At 40.8% G+C, this 17,564-nt stretch overlaps 1 protein-coding gene across 7 annotated transcripts in view; it reads right to left on the bottom strand.

The window, feature by feature from the left end:
* VPS13D (vacuolar protein sorting 13 homolog D) overlaps nucleotides 1-17,564 on the bottom strand; it is a 248,003-nt gene that overhangs the window by 137,454 nt on the left and 92,985 nt on the right. For 4 of the 7 annotated variants that reach the window (XM_068538909.1, XM_068538914.1, XM_068538912.1 and 1 more), the window contains 9 exons: nucleotides 16,146-16,251; nucleotides 14,956-15,108; nucleotides 12,994-13,129; nucleotides 11,838-11,885; nucleotides 6,898-7,048; nucleotides 6,597-6,807; nucleotides 3,499-3,746; nucleotides 1,411-1,602; nucleotides 971-1,097 (listed from right to left, as the gene is read on the bottom strand). In XM_068538909.1, coding sequence (XP_068395010.1) covers nucleotides 971-1,097; nucleotides 1,411-1,602; nucleotides 3,499-3,746; nucleotides 6,597-6,807; nucleotides 6,898-7,048; nucleotides 11,838-11,885; nucleotides 12,994-13,129; nucleotides 14,956-15,108; nucleotides 16,146-16,251 — 1,372 coding nt within the window. The remainder of the gene's footprint in view (nucleotides 1-970; nucleotides 1,098-1,410; nucleotides 1,603-3,498; nucleotides 3,747-6,596; nucleotides 6,808-6,897; nucleotides 7,049-11,837; nucleotides 11,886-12,993; nucleotides 13,130-14,955; nucleotides 15,109-16,145; nucleotides 16,252-17,564) is intronic. The other 3 variants (XM_068538910.1, XM_068538913.1, XM_068538911.1) reach the window with 2 other exon arrangements.

Raw genomic sequence — 17,564 nt, 5'->3', positions numbered from 1 at the left:
CTAACAAGCAATGTAACCTTGGGCAGGTAACTCTTTCTGAGCCTCAGTTTCCTCATCTAAAAACAAAACAAGATCCCCTGTGCTGCCTAATCTACTGAAATGTTGGGAGAATCAAATGAGATAGTCTATGTGGAAATGCTTTGGGGACTGTGAATTCCGTACACAAAACAAACTGTGTTTCAAACGTCAAGTCCTGGATGCTGACCACGTCAAGTGGCTGTTTGTGTCTCCTACGTGGCCAGCACCCTGGTCAATCCTCTCCAGACTCCAGCACCAGCCCAGAGTCCAGTCCTCCCTGGTAGATGCATCTGTATCCACTAAGCCCTCCTGTAAGTTTGCAGCACGTTTCTACAGATAATGGGGTATGGAATATTAGCAGTATCAGATACACTTGCGTATTTTTGGATTAAGGCTACAAATCAGAAGACCCCTGTAAAAAGCAGAATGCCAAAACCAAGAACAAACGTGAATTAATGCTCTACATGGCAACGAGTGCTTTGAGATCTTGAAACGGCCCATTTTATTTCAACAGAAAAAGAGATGGATTTCAAAACCTTACACAAAACGACCTGGACTGGATTAACAGGGTGGAGGCTCTACCAAAGGGCCATCCATCTCCCCTCCGCAGCCAGCTCCTCTGCCTGCTCTGAGAGCTTCCAGGGGAGAGAAACCGTGCAGAGAAGAGAACGTGTGGGTCTCTCTCCATCAGCAGAGTTATGAATAGAACTACTTCAATACATGGAAAATAAAACTGGCTTTCATTATAAACCAACCAAATGGTTTATTTTCAATATCGAGTAACACAGAAATTAGATCCGAAAAAATCCCATTAAGTCATGGTCCTGTTCCCCTGCCAAGTGAGGATTGTTATCTACAGTGTATTTCTACTTACACGGATCTACTAGAGCCTCTGCTAATTTCTCCCTTCCCTGGGAGCTTACTTCCCCTTCCCGTAGACGACTGCACTCACAGGCTTGGCTGCTCTTTGTCCGCGTAGCAGAATAAGAGAGGGCTCAGGCTCCGGGCCAGCTCATGCTCCTCAAACTGGCCTGCAGCGTCCATTCTTGCATTGTCCTGTCTGAAGATCAGTGGGAGCCCTTTAGGAAGGAGGGGGAAAGTTTATATCCATCCCAGCCGGCGTACCCAAGACAGATACAAATAATAAAAGGAAAAAAAATCATCAAGGGGGAAAATGGTGAAAACTGAATTTATTTAGTGGGCTTGCTCAGTCGTTGTCCAAAAGGCCAGTCTTGACCATGATTAAGCACTTCTTATGGAAACAGGGAAGGTTTAGCAGCTTATACTGTTGAGGTAATCTGTTTGCACTGGCTCCATTTAGTTAGCTGAGCAAATGAATCTGAACTCCCACGACCAACTCCAAAGGCCTACTTGAGCATCCTCTGTACGTACCTGTTTTGTTAATCAACCAATACGGAGCCGAAATGAAGATCTTTAAAGATCCTTCTGCTCGACACACGATCCGGATGGTGAGGTTCAGCTGCCGCCGGTTGACGTCATAGAGCCTCATTCTTACCATATAGTTTTGGGTTCCAGGTGGAATAAGCAATTCTTTACAGAGTGGAAAATTTTCCAATGACACCCCTAAAGAAGATACAAGCTATTGTCTTTCAGAGTTCTCACTTTAGTTTGTCAAAACAGTCCACGGCCAAACTGAATTGGATTGCTCTGGAAAAGTCAATAACCACGTATTCAACTGGCAAAAAATCTCATTAGAATGGCCATCTTCCTTTAGCTGGGGTGAGAATAAATATGGTCTAGAAGTCACACTAGGGAGTCTGAACTGCATAATAATTCGAAGAATGAAAGTACCCGAAGGTGATCAATAACAGCTCTGGTATTAAGCGTTTACTATACATCAGGCCCTCAGCTGGGTGCCTGAAACCCAGTAAAGGCAAGTAGGGAGTAAGAGTTAAGGTTTTCTGCAGCCTCCCTGCCTGGCTTCAAATTCCCAGTCTGCCCTCACAGCTGCGTGATGTGTGGCAAGCTATTTAACCTCGCTGTGTCCATCTGCCAAATGGGGATAATAACAGTATCTACTTCTCGGGCTTCTTACTAAAAGTGACGATCCGCAGAGAGCATGAGTGTGAAGATAAGGAGTGCTTGGTGTGCACGCAGTGATGAGGGGGTGGGGGGAGGACATTTCCATTCCACACAGGGGCTCAATAAATATTTGTTGAAGAAATAACAAATGTCAGAACAAAGACCTATTTTCTTTAAAACAGACAACTAGAATTGCACTGTTTTTCTTCTCTAAATTAAGCTCAAGGATTTACATATTCAAAAATGTAAGCTTATCACTGGGGGACACATTGCTGAAGTTCCATGAGTTTCAGGATCCTCATCAGTAAAATGGGGAAAACAGCGGTCCCTCTGCCTGAAACGTCCATTGTTGTGAAGATCAAATGAGATGATATTATGAAATCAGAAAACTGTGAAAAGGTAAATATCTAAGTCCTTATTATTTCAACATGTCTACAACAGCCTTAAAGAACCCTACTTCCTGTCCCACATCCAGAAGTACCTTGTTGCTACAAGTGCTACAAATATGATAATGACCCTCTCCCTTGACTTCATTCATCCTGACAAATGAAATTACTTGATACATTAACTATTCCAAACCTCAATGCCTTCGTCAGTAAAACGGGACAAATAACTATTGCTGTAAGGATTATATAAGATCAAGTATATGAAGGTATTTGACATACTGCCCGAAGTACACAGTACATGCTTAGCTAACGTTTTTCCCTTTCGTGAAAAGAGAAGAGACATATGATTTTGCTCATTCTACAGCTGGTAAAAAGCACGGTTTGAAACGATGAAATGACTTCCTTTACTCACACATCAAGTGAGCAAAATAAGAAAAAAGGCTGTGTTGGGGCTTCCCTGGTGGTGCAGTGGTTAAGAATCCGCCTGCCAATGCAGGGGACACAGGTTCGAGCCCTGGACTGGGAAGATCCCACATGCCGCGGAGCAACTGGGCCTGTGCGCCACAACTGCTGAGCCTGCGCTCTGGAGCCCGCGAGCCACAACTACTGAGCTCTCAGGCCACAGCTACTGAAGACTGCGTACCTAGATCCTGTGCTCCGCAGCGGGAGAGGCCACCACAATGAGAAGCCCACGCACCGCAACGAGGAGCGGCCCCCAGTCGTCGTAACTAGAGAAAGCCCGCGTGCGCAGCAGCGAAGACTCAACGCAGCCAAAAATATAAATAAATAAATTTATTAAAAAAAAAAAAAAAAAAGGCTGTGTTGAGTGCTTGCTCTGTAAATCTTTTAGTTTTGTTCAGGTTTTTTGTTTCGATGATTTTCTATATTAGAAGTTTTGCTTTTCTTTTTTTACCTGCATAAATCCTTTGAGCGGGCTTATCGAGGTATTATATGTGCTACAATTTCTCCAAAACGTTTGCCAAACAGTCACAAAATATCCACTGACACATTCACAGAATTATTACAGATAATTATTTGACTAAATCCTTACCCAGTTCAATGTTCTGGGAGGTATCAGCTGTGTGGAGAGCCACCTCCTTGCCAGGTTTCAGTGTCCCATTAATGGGCATTCCTTTAACGTAAAAATCAAGTTCACAAGGTAGCAAGTTGCAGATTACCACTGTCGGCAGGAGATATATGGTATGCCCAGGCTGTCTGAAAATCTGTTTTGCACTATCAGAAAATATGTTGGAGGGCATGTAATCTGGATAATTCTCTTTCTTTATGGCCACACAAAACCTATGACGACAAAATGGTGTAAAAAATCATCAGCTTGAATGAAGAGCTTGAATTTTTTTCTCCTTAGCTAAGTATGAGACAGGATAACATTAAAATGGTGCAATAATTTAGTAAGATATTTGCAGTTTTCAATGCAAACACATTCACTAAGGCATAATCAAATGACAATAAAACGTACAGATTTTAAATGTTCCGTCTGATGAATTTTGACAATTACAGACACCTCTATAACCATCACCCAAAATCAATCACAGAATATTTCTCTCAATCAATATCTCTTTCCAATCAATATCCTCTCCCATCATTCAAGCAACCACTTTCTGATTTATCATTATAAATTAGTTGTGCCTGTTCTTGAACTGCATATAAATGGAATGATACAGTATGTACTACTCTTTGTGTCTGGGTTTTTTTTGCATAACATTAAGTTTCAACAACATTCAGCCATGTTGTTGTATGCATCAGTATTTCATACGCCAATGTGTGAATATACCATTTTCTAAAAATTCATTATCCTGTTGATAACCAATTGGGTTGTATCTCCAGATCAATTTAGCGAGAATGGAAATCCTAACAATACTTGAGTCTTCCAATCCGTGAACTTGGTTGTATCTTTCCACTTAGTTATTAGATTTTCTTTAATATCACTCAGCAAGGTTTTGTAATTTTTAGGGTAAAAGACTGGTACATCATTCCTTAGACTGATTCCTGAATAATTAAATTTTTTTTGGTGCTATTGTAAATGGTGTTTTAAAATCACACAGTTTTCAATTGTTCATGGCTAGAATATAAGCATATAATTATTGATTTCTATAGGTTGATCTTGAATCTTGAAATCTTGATAACTTTATTAGGTTTCACGCTTTTTTTTTAAAAAAATTTATTAATTTTCAAATGTTAAGCTAATCTTAACTGGGATAAACCACACTTGCTGGAAGGTATCTGATAGTATTTTGTTAAGAATTTTTGCATCTCTTCATGGGGCAATACTGGTTTGTAGCTTTCTTTTTTTTGATAATAACTGTATCAGTTTTGGTATCAGGGATATGCTGGCCTCATAAAATGAGTCAGAACTATTCCCTCCTCCCCTACTTTCTGAAAGCGTCTGCAAAGAGCTGGTATGATTTTCTCCTTAAACATCTGGTAGAATTCACTAATGAAGTTATATGGTCCTAGAATGTTCTTTGTGTGAAAGTATTTTATTATAAATTAAATTTCTTTAATAGATATTGGGCCATTTGGATTTTTTGTTTCTTCTTTGTGTTACTTTTGGTAATCTGCGTTTTTCAAGAAATCTGTCATTCCGGTGTGGAATTTATTTGTATAAAATTGTTCATACATCTCCTTTTAATCCTTTTAATATCTGTAGGATCTATAATAATTTTCCATTTTTCATTCCTTATACGCTAATTTGTGTTTTCTCGCTTTTCATCATGACTGGTCTTATTAGAGGTTTATCAAATTTATGAATCTTTTCAAAAAGCCATTTTTGACATTGTGGATTTTTCTTATTGTTTTCTACTTCATTGATTTCCATACTTATTTTCTTTTTCTCCTCCTATTTCTTTGTGTTTAATTTGTTCTTCTACCTTAAGGTAGAAGTTTACATCAGTGATCTTACATCTTCCTTATTTTCTAATGCGAGCATTAAAAGCTATACATTTCCCTTTAGAACTGCTTTTGCTGCAACTCCTACATTTTAATATGTCCAGTTTTTATTATTATTCACTTTGAAATATTTCCTTTGTGATGTCTTTTTGACCATGGGTTGTTTAGAAATGTATTGTTTAATTTCCAAGTATCTGGGGGTTTTGTAAGCATCTTATTGTTTTGGTTTCTAGTTTAATACTATTATAATGATGATATACATTGTGTAGGGTTTCAATTCTTTAATATTTATTGATCTTTGTTTTATGGCCCAGTAGATGGTCTCTCCTGATGAATGTTCCACACATACTTGAAATGAATGTGCAATCCGGAATTGCCGGTTACAGTGTTTTATAAATGCCCATTGTGACAAGCTGGTTGACAGCACTGTTCAAATCCATTTATATCTTTATTGTTTTTGCTGGTTTGTTTTATAAATTACTGACGGGGAAGTGTTAAGGTCACCGATTTTGTCTGTGTATTTATCTGTTTCTCCCTTTAGTCTGTCAACAATTGGCAAATCTCAATAAAGGGTATCGTGGAATTCCTTACAGTCTTCTTCTACTCCTCTGTAAGTTTAACTAAGTGAATGCCTGTTTTTGCTATAAAGGAAACTAAAGCTGATCATCTCTAACCTAAATAAGTTTAAAGTCTAAGTTTAGAAGGATCTAACAATAGCAATCCAGTATTTTTTCTAACATATGACTTTAGCAACACATTACTTGTACTCTTCAGAAGAGGAAACAAGAGTCTAAATGATAACATAATTTTGTCAGAGTCCCCATGAAAAGTCGGCACTAGGTGCATGAACCTTCACCCAAACTCCTTTGAGTCATTTGAAAAACTCCCAACCCCAGGATTTTGCTTCCCAATTTAGGAATGGGAACTGGTCATTGTTTTTTCTTCCCTCCCTACATGTCTTCTCTTTATGCTGATGCAGACAGACCAGCTTCTAATCGTATATGTGTGAGTGAGCAGTGGGTTTGTGATTGCTTCTTCCATAAATATCAGATAAGTAACAGCCACGCTCCCGCCCACGGTTAACCCATGAATTCGTACGAACCTAACACTTAGGGAATAAAAGAACTTAAGGAATAAGAACTTTAGGGCTTTAAATAAGTACAACTGAATCACTGAGGGTCCTTAGAGAAAGAATGAAGAAAAAATGGCAAAATATACATGTCGCTGCTGTGCCACACATACCTGAAGAATCGGCTTTTTTCCGCATCCATAGAGTGGCACTCTCGTTTGCTGCTACTAACCTCTGTAGTCTTCACTACATTGGTCCAGTGAATAGGAGCCTTACAGAAAAACACACCCAGTCCTTTGGGCCGGGCCTGCAGCCGCCAAGAAGTGAGGTGTAAAGGCACGGCAAATGAATCACCTGGCATGATAGCGGGAAGGACCACGGGCTCTGTCACAGAAACACGTGTTAGCAGTTTCAGGAGTGGTTGCCCACCCCAAAGTCCATCTAGGGTAGAAGAAGGACAATGTCAAAACTTACTGTCTGGAGCGGATGGGCTGTCCAGTCTTAGTTCCATTGGCGTCTCAAGTCTGTTCTTCACAATGAGGGCCGATCGGACAGTGACCACTTTCCGAGCACTGCCTTCCATGGTCACTGCAAAGACGACCCGGACAGGCGGGAGTGAAGAGAACTGTGAAAAAGAGAGAAATAATAAAGAGTTTAGCTGTGCTTTTGAAAAACACGCAGAATACAATAATACCGACCAGAATGCCTACATCTAAAGCATCTTATTATTACTACAGCTCTTCAGTGAAATGAGTCATTAAGCCCTAAAACCACTCCACTTTAATAGGAGTGAATACCCTCTAAATACACACTACTGTAACAGCCAAGTCTAAAGAGTTGTTTGTATTGGTATGCCTTTCACAGGAAAAATAACTTTTTTTTCTAAATGTCATAAAATTTACTCGATAGGCCCATACACTATTTGTTGACATGCCTATAAAAAAACCAACATTTGTATATCAAAGAACTTTAAAAACAAACTTCTTCTTCACAACAATTTTCTAAGTTCTGTTCAATAATCACTCTTTTTCTAAACGACACCAAGAAACTCAAGATAATGGAGGGAAATCATTTATTTATGGTCTTGGTTGGATGCAGCCACTACTTTCTTTTTGCGTTATGTTCATTCACATATTCAAAACACAGTTTGTACTGCTACCATGTGCCAGGAATTTAGCAATTTTTTTTTTTAAGTATAAAATTCCACATTAGACCTAGAATCAAATGACAATGGAGACACGATGACCCAAAACCTATGGGATGCAGCAAAAGCAGTGCTAAGAGGGAAGTTTATAGCAATACAAGTCTACATCAAGAAACAGGAAACATCTCGAATAAACAACCTAACCTTGCACCTAAAGCAATTAGAGAAAGAAGAGCAAAAAAACCCCAAAGCCAGCAGAAGGAAAGAAATCATAAAGATCAGATCAGAAATAAATGAAAAAGAAATGAAGGAAACAATAGCAAAAATCAATGAAACTAAAAGCTGGTTCTTCGAGAAGATAAACAAAATTGATAAACCATTAGCCAGACTCATCAAGAGAAAAAGGGAGAAGACTCAAATCAATAGAATTAGAAATGAAAAAGGAGAAGTAACCACTGACACTGCAGAAATACAAAAGATCATGAGAGATTACTACAAGCAACTCTATGCCAATAAAATGGACAACCTGGAAGAAATGGACAGATTCTTAGAAATGCACAACCTACCGAGACTGAACCAGGAAGAAATAGAAAATATGAACAGACCAATCACAAGCACTGAAATTGAAACTGTGATTAAAAATCTTCCAACAAACAAAAGCCCAGGACCAGATGGCTTCACAGGCGAATTCTATCAAACATTTAGAGAAGAGCTAACACCTATCCTTCTCAAACTCTTCCAAAATATTGCAGAGGGAGGAACACTCCCCAACTCATTCTACGAGGCCACCATCACCCTGATACCAAAACCAGACAAAGATGTCACAAAGAAAGAAAACTACAGGCCAATATCACTGATGAACATAGATGCAAAAATCCTCAACAAAATACTAGCAAACAGAATCCAACAGCACATTAAAAGGATCATACACCATGATCAAGTGGGGTTTATCCCAGGAATGCAAGGATTCTTCAATATACGCAAATCAATCAACATGATACATCATATTAACAAACTGAAGGAGAAAAACCATATGATCATCTCAATAGACGCAGAGAAAGCTTTCGACAAAATTCAACACCCATTTATGATAAAAGCCCTGCAGAAAGTAGGCATAGAGGGAACTTTCCTCAACATAATAAAGGCCATATATGACAAACCCACAGCCAACATTGTCCTCAATGACGAAAAACTGAAACCATTTCCACTAAGATCAGGAACAAGACAAGGTTGCCCACTCTCACCACTATTATTCAACATAGTTTTGGAAGTGTTAGCCACAGCAATCAGAGAAGAAAAAGAAATAAAAGGAATCCAAATCGGAAAAGAAGAAGTAAAGCTGTCACTGTTTGCAGATGACATGATACTATACATAGAGAATCCTAAAACTGCTACCAGAAAACTCCTAGAGCTAATCAATGAATTTGGTAAAGTAGCAGGATACAAAATTAATGCACAGAAATCTCTTGCATTCCTATATACTAATGATGAAAAATCTGAAAGTGAAATTAAGAAAACACTCCCATTTACCATTGCAACAAAAAGAATAAAATATCTAGGAATAAACCTACCTAAGGAGACAAAAGACCTGTATGCAGAAAATTATAGGACACTGATGAAAGAAATTAAAGATGATACAAATAGATGGAGAGATATACCATGTTCCTGGATTGGAAGAATCAACATTGTGAAAATGACTCTACTACCCAAAGCAATCTACAGATTCAATGCAATCCCTATCAAACTACCACTGGCATTTTTCACAGAACTAGAACAAAAAATTTCACAATTTGTATGGAGACACAAAAGACCCCGAATAGCCAAAGCAATCTTGAGAACGAAAAATGGAGCTGGGGGAATCAGGCTTCCTGACTTCAGACTATATTACAAAGCTTCAGTAATCAAGACAGTATGGTACTGGCACAAAAACAGAAATATAGATCAATGGAACAGGATAGAAAGCCCAGAGATAAACCCACACACATATGGTCACCTTATCTTTGATAACGGAGGCAAGCATATACAGTGGAGAAAAGACAGCCTCTTCAATAAGTGGTGCTGGGAAAACTGGACAGGTACATGTAAAAGTATGAAATTAGAACACTGCCTGACACCATGCACAAAAATAAACTGAAAATGGATTAAAGACCTAAGTGTAAGGGCAGACACTATCAAACTCTTAGAGGAAAACATAGGCAGAACACTCTATGACATACATCACAGCAAGATCCTTTTTGACCCAGCTCCCAGAGAAATGGAAATAAGAACACAAATAAACAAATGGGACCTAATGAAACTTCAAAGCTTTTGCACAGCAAAGGAAACCATAAACAAGACCAAAAGACAACCCTCAGAATGGGAGAAAATATTTGCAAATGAAGCAACTGACAAAGGATTAATCTCCAAGATTTACAAGCAGCTCATGCAGCTCAATAACAAAAAAACCAACAACCTAATCCAAAAACGGGCAGAAGACCTAAACAGACATTTCTCCAAAGAAGATATACAGATGGCCTACAGACACATGAAAGAATGCTCAACATCATTAATCATTAGAGAAATGCAAATCAAAACTACAATGAGGTATCATCTCACACCGGTCAGAATGGCCATCATCAAAAAATCTAGAAACAATAAATGCTGGAGAGGGTGTGGAGAAAAGGGAACACTCTTGCACTGTTGGTGGGAATGTAAATTGATACAGCCACTATGGAGAACAGTATGGAGGTTCCTTAAAAAACTAAAAATAGAACTACCATACGACCCAGCAATCCCACTACTGGGCATATACCCTGAGAAAACCATAGGTCAAAAAGAGTCATGTACCAAAATGTTCATTGCAGCTCTATTTACAATAGCCAGGACATGGAAGCAACCTAAGTGTCCATCATCGGATGAATGGATAAAGAAGATGTGGCACATATATACAATGGAATATTACTCAGCCATAAAAAGAAACGAAATGGAGGTATTTGTAATGAGGTGGATGGAGTTAGAGTCTGTCATACAGAGTGAAGTAAGTCAGAAAGAGAAAAACAAATACAGTATGCTAACACATATATATGGAATCTAAGGGAAAAAAAAAAAAGGTCATGAAGAACCTAGCGGCAAGATGGGAATAAAGACACAGACCTACTAAAGAATGGACTTGAGGATATGGGGAGGGGGAGAGTTGAGATGTGACAGGGTGAGAGAGTGGCATGGACATACACACACTACCAAATGTAAAATAGATAGCTAGTGGGAAGCAGCCACATAGCACAGGGAGATCAGCTCGGTGCTTTGTGACCGCCTGGGGGGGGGTGGGATGGGGAGGGTGGGAGGGAGGGAGATGTGGGAGGGAGGAGATATGGGGATATATGTATATGTATAGCTGATTCACTTTGTTATAAAGCAGAAACTAACACACCATTGTGAAGCAATTATACTTCAATAAAGATGTTTAAAAAAAAAAAAAAAATTCCACATTAGGTATACCAAAGAGAAAGTTTCTAAAACTATTATTCTGAGTATCCAGAACATACTGATACTGCTTGTTTATTGGAGAAACAAATGACACAACATCCAAGCTTTCCATACTGCCAGTTTTTTCATTAAAGCAAACAATATGTGAAAACCAACCTAATAAACAATCAAATGACAAGCTCCATGTTTTGAACCAAAGTTTCTAGAACGTCCCACTGAAAAGGCAAAGTACAGTCTTCTAGGGTGTTATTAGAGGGACACAATCATCACCAAAGCTTCCAGTGACCCAGCCCAGTAAAGCCCCAGGAGAGCCAAGGCCCAGTAACAATTGTTTTAAATCCTGATCTTGTTGCCTCTATGCTTATCTGAAATTTCACATTTTAAAACTTATTAGCCTCGGGGAAAAGAAATTATAAGCAAAAACCTCAAAAAAGCATTTTAATGTCATCCTGTGGTGACGTTTCAAAAATCAGATGTGGGAAGAAAAAAATCTATTTTTCATTCTTAGTTATTTTCATGACCTTTGGGCCAAAACCTATAAAATATGTATAGCCACACAAAGGTTAATTTATATTTAACTTGGAGAGAAAAGGAGACCTTGGACTAAAACATTTGCTTTTTGTTCTCCTTCCCTGTAATATTCAGTCTCACATACTAAGTTAGGTGACAACATTTTCTTGCAAGTTCTTGTAAAAGGAAGGAAATCATTAATAGAAAAGGAAAAAGATAAATTCCAATCACAAGAGTCCAGTGGTCATCAAGACCTATGTGTGTAAACACAGTGACACAGGAAAATCATACTCACATAAACCTGGGGGTGGATAATATTTGTCCTACTGCTTGGGCTGCCAATCTAAGAAAGATTCCAAAGTCAGAGATTCAGTACAGACCTAAGATAACAGCCATCGTTAAATTCAATGACAGTATAAGTTGCTTGAAAAGGTGGTTTCATAAACACTCTTAGGTAAAGTATGTTCTACTATGAAAAGAAAACATCTTGGAAAAAATGGGAACAGCAATATTCATTTTCCAACCATTCAGTATATACAAAATTTCTCCAGAACGCATCCATAAAATAGAAAGGTATCTCTGGGGGGGAATTAGTCCTTTTATTACTGGACACGAACTTAGGCAGAAAAGTAACTCTGAAAGAAAGTTTCTTTTTCTAAGAAACTTGGGGCACAAGAGAAGAACAATGAAAAGAGCAGTGTCCTCCAAGAATATATTTCATGAAGCAGCAAGCATGAGGAAAGCCACAGTATCTCTGCAAACCTGTGCTTTCCTATTCATCCCTGGCTACTCAAAACTGAGCACAGTTACCCCATGAGTATGTGGCAAGAGCACCCGTGGTGGTCTTGTCAGCTAGGATGCCAGCCTCTGCCTGCACATTCTAGTCAGGGAGGCCACATTCCCCAGGCTGGCCCTCCAACCCCTAGAACTACAGGCTGGGGTAAAATCAGGGCAAGGGTGTGTGAGAGGATGCATGACCAGAAAATCAACAACAGTGGACATCTATCTTTATGCCGGAGAGGAGAATTTGGAGACACGGAGCTAGAAGGATCAAGGAGCAGCATTATAAAAGCGTACAGAAGACAGTGTATAAAGGAAGCATAACAATATGTGAAATAAAGCCAATATATGTTTGGCAAACTCGCAAACTGCCGGTTGGCCCGGGTGAGTATAAAGTGGATCTGCACAGGTTGGATAATTATGTGTTCATGCCAATCTTAGATCTTGTTTCTCTCTAAAACTAACCATTGGCTGGTTTATCTACATAGTGATTACCAATGCCCATGACTGACCCAAATAATCTTGGGTATTCCTTCTAGTGCTAGGAAAAATGAAGAACAAGAAAATGTCACTAGAGCAAGGCTACTACAGGCCTGTCTGACGGCCTGGCTTTACGGGGGTGTGGCTAGGGCACAATCCTGCCACTGAACACGCTTTCCACAGCCGCGCACCGTAGAGGAAGAGGAATTCTTATCTGGCGCAGCGTATCGGAAAAAGGTCCCGACTTTGTCCACTGACACTGGGCTCACTTGCTCCCAGCCATTCACTCTCACTTGCAGTTGATGGATCCGGAGGTCATGGGTGTGTCTGTCAGGCAGAACGCAGAAAGAGACATTAAGCACAATCCTATCCAGGGAAGAGAAGTAGAAGCAGAGCCTGAAATCGGATTTACGATATAATGACATAAAAACCCAGTTGTCTAAATAAGCCTTTCGGTGATTACCTAACGCAAGGGAAATCAAGAGGATACTTTAACTGAGTCTTACACTTAAAACAAAACTGCAAGATCTATAAAGCCTGAGCAAGAGTGGCATCTGCCCTCCCTTTATACAAACCACGTGAATCCTGTGAACTAGCTCAGGTCTGTCCCCCATCGACCCCTACCTCAAACTTTATGAAATGACATCAGCTAAAAGTGGTTCAGTGGGGTAGTAGAAATGCTGTGCTAGCAATTTAATCACATAACCATACTCTTGGAAATGCCTAAAATGACGTTTTCTCCTTGGTTCTTCTGTGGAATCTCCTGCTTCTCTCAGAACCACACTCAGTCGCTGGGCTTTGGTCCTACAAGACTACGGACACGGTAATGAGAGACGGAGCCCGCAGGGTTTCCGGGCTGAAGTGCGCAGCTGAAACTGCAGTAGAAGGCAGTGGGCAGGACAGGAGGAACAGGAGGAAACTGCACATTTAATTCTATTTTTAGATTTTGCCTAATTCAAGCCAGAAGCCCGAAATGGGGAAGTGGATTTGAGGCTGACAGGAAGGAAAGGGGGGACGGAGGCAGGGCATGGGGGACAGAATGCCAAAGGGGGAAACACCAGAGAAGGCATTTATTTCGATGAATTCAAGCAGGCAGGTGGGACTTGAAACGGGTTACAAAACGTAGAAACTAAAACAGAAATGACAAAAAGGCCAAACCCCTTCTGATACAACTGAGGCAGTGCTTATTAAGAAATACAGTGAACAGTTCTATAATTTAGCTTCTCCAGGAACCGTGTAGAACAGAAAAATGCTCACCACTCATCCCTGGAAATTCTAATGTGGCTTCCAGGTACATGTGCCCAGCACAGTGATTTTTTTTTTTAAAACTATTTTTTTCCTGAAAAATACACTGGAGGCCCCCAAGTTCAGAACTCGTGCCGCTAGGGAGTAATGTGCGCCAGCGCAGAGCTGTACAGAAGGAGGAAGTGTTTGAGGAGCAGGTTTGCACACAAAGAATTAAAGCACCACGAACGCATGTGACCATAGAAGGCTGAGGCCAATCTCTTACATCTGAGATAATGAGGCTCAGACACTAAAATCTTAACCTATTTGTTATCCACTGGACAGCCCTTCCACTTAAAAATGTGTGCATATAAAAGAACATTCTATTACATATTTTATGATCTCTCGGTAACTAGACACAACGTTCTTTCGCATTTATTCCCATCCTTTGGCTGGCGATTTTGAGTGCATCAGTGAGCGGTCTCCCTAGGTGAGTTATTCTCTCCTCCTTAGAATCAGAGTATCTTATCATTACTGGCTCTGCTTCCTGGAACCATCTGCCTGCTAAAAGTGTTGTGGCATATGTGTATCTTAAAATTGAAATCAACATGCTCTGTTAACCTTTAATAATACCATGTCACCACTCCATCACGCAATGCACTGGAGGGTTATGATCTGTCTATGCTTCAACCAAATTAGTTACATGGAACACACCAGTTATCACCTCACATGTCAAATAAAAGGATGATTAATGGAAAGAAGTGTATTTCCAAGACAGTCATTATATTTTTTAAAAGGAAACACTGGTTTTCTAAATACCTTTTAAAAATAAAACATTAAAATCATTAACAAAGGAAAGTGAAAAGGCAAAACACTAGGGACAATCATTTTTTTCTTTTTTTCGGGGCAAAGAGTAAACCACGCCTTACCTGTGCCTTAGCTTTCCTCTTGCTTCAAATTCAAAGGGAATCTCTTCACCCGTGAGGACTTCCCGCCACTCGCTAACACTGTGAGCATCGTCAAGAAATGTTCCATTCCCTTCTGGAACCACCCCTGGACTCCCGCTGTGAGACAGTGCAGCCCTGGAACCAAATCAGACAATACCAGCTAGGCCCCCTTTCTCTCCACCTCCCTCTCACACAGAGCTCAGGGCTGGAAGCAGAAACCCTCCCAGAACGCAACTCACAGGCATAACCTGGCTGCAAAAGAGGACCTAAAAGGTCAGTTACTCAAGTTTTCTTCACGAGCGATCACAACTTCATGACCGAAACTTTAGAAACAGCTAAAAGCTATCACTGCATAGTCACCTGCCACCAGCAGCAGAGTCTGGTACACCGAGGGTGATGTAAACTAGTCATGACTTTTAACAGTAGTATTTAAGTGACTATCTAGAATTTAACAGACCTGAATTGTTTTTAAGAAACAAAGATGTCTCCTCTAGAGCATTCTCATACTTGGTGGAGGTGGGAGAAATATGGTCTCAAATCAGCTGATTCTGTTACACATTTCATACACTTTATTACCTAAGCTGGAAAGATCAGCCTGCATTTGGAAAGTGGAGCCAAGGTCTAAGCAGGCAGAAAGTTGTTAGAGAACGTTCTCACTTGGCTTAGGTAGACTCTCATTTGTTCTCCTAACTCCACCCTGTTCCATCTGGACTCAAGTGTGTTTTAGGTTTGGAAGATAGTTCGGGGTTGGGGGGAGAGGGGATATGAGAGGTGTTTTCAAGCCCTTTTGGAAGAAAAATGGGCAAAACATTTGGCTTAATAACCATATACAGCTTGTTTTAAAAGGGGGAGTAGAATGGGGACCGAGGAGAAAGGGTGGAATGACTTTTGTTTCACATCCTTAACTTGCTCAACTTTTACTTTAAAAACAAATGGATACCAGGATCAAGATCACAATTTGGATACTTCAGACTCAAGACCTACTTCTCTGACTACAGACTGGACATAGAACCAGAACCTCCAACATAAACCTCAGCAAGACAGCAAGCTATTGATTCAAATACAATCAATCCCAAGAGCCTCAGGGAGGCCCCACCTTACTCTGCTGGGCTGGTACACAGGAGCCTGTGGTGGCAGAGATGGCTCTAGGTGACAGATTCAGTGTTCCTTACCTGGTGGGCGTGGTCGTCAGGGTGGCAAACCACAAAGTGCAGCCCGTGTGATTCCTCAGAGCAAAAGGGACGAACGGCTGCCGGCGTTTTGGGGCCTTCATCTCTGCTGTGAGCAAACAGAAGGCCGTCAGCATGTGCCCTGGCCCGTGCGGCAGAGACCCTCCCCATACCTGGAGACAGTGCCCAAAATTGTCTCTGTGCAAAGGAGCCGAAGGTGGAGAGGAAAAAAAGGAACCACCACAGGTGTGTTGAGAGGCCAAGTGGGATGTCTCCATGTATTCTGCCGCCTGCTACGAGGTGACTCGGTCCCCCTGACAACAGACTGTGATGTATCACGACTCTCACCCCACAATTCTCCTGCGACTCTTATGGGCCTTATCTCAGAAAAGGGCATCAGACCTAATACGGCTGGCATCAGGACAGAAAGAGAAATGGATCCCCACTACTCCCGAGAAATACAGTCTAAATGGACAACCTAAATTGCAGCAAGATAGATCACGTGTACTTGTATCACTTTGTCCAAAACACTGGTACTTTAAGGAAGCCTCCTTTTATTTAAGAGTTACACTTGAGTCATATTATGCATATTATAACAAAATGAAAACCTTCTTTCCTCTTCTCTTATGTGAATAGTTGTGGGTTTTCCTCCCTGGAAGATCAAAAATATACTACCACAAAGCTATTTAAATAAAATTTTTAGTTCATTTTTTTTACACAGGTATCACCACCATCTGCTATCAGGCGGGGACTATGGAGACTACAAGAGGAGGGCAAAATATGATTTCCTTCACAAAACAGCTTCTCATCGGGGAAACTGGAAAGAAACACTGATCAATACAAGACTGTAAGTAATCAAATTCTAGGGAGAGTTTAACCTGACTCTAAACACCGTAAGCAGTCAGAGGGGAGAGGCTGAGGAAGGCTCTCCGGTGCCCGGGCTGCCCGGGGACCCGCCAGCCCGCGGCCTGCTGCACACTCCTGAGAGCAGAGAGGCCCACGGCTCCTTCCAGGGTCTGCATTTCCTCTACTGGCCACACAAGGAAAGAGGGAGGTGGCAGCAGGAACCACAAAGGAAGCAGCAACGCAGTGCCCGGAGCCTCCTGGCTGATGTGCTCAACAACACCACATGCCCCACCAACAAAAAAGGGCGAGGCCCAGTCTTACTGTATGTCTGGCTTTAAAGCACAAAGACAGCCCGAGAAAGACCGGGACCCAAATGGCCTGCAGCTGTGGAGAAAATGACATCTAGAGGTGACTGCAATCGCCAACTGAGAACACTATAGCAAAATTCAATTCATCTTCCAGGACCGCGTGTTTCCTGCCAGTGACATGAAGAAGGCAAAGTGCACCAGGGCCTGCCTCTCCCACTTCTCGAGAACAGCACAGGGCAATATCATAAGTCAGCGTCATGTCTTTTAA

The sequence above is a fragment of the Eschrichtius robustus genome, chromosome 3, assembly GCF_028021215.1.
Source record: "Eschrichtius robustus isolate mEscRob2 chromosome 3, mEscRob2.pri, whole genome shotgun sequence".
NCBI classification, from domain to species: domain Eukaryota; kingdom Metazoa; phylum Chordata; class Mammalia; order Artiodactyla; family Eschrichtiidae; genus Eschrichtius; species Eschrichtius robustus.
The sequence above is the reverse complement of the archived record's forward strand: the minus strand, read 5'-3'. Positions and strand labels throughout refer to the sequence as shown.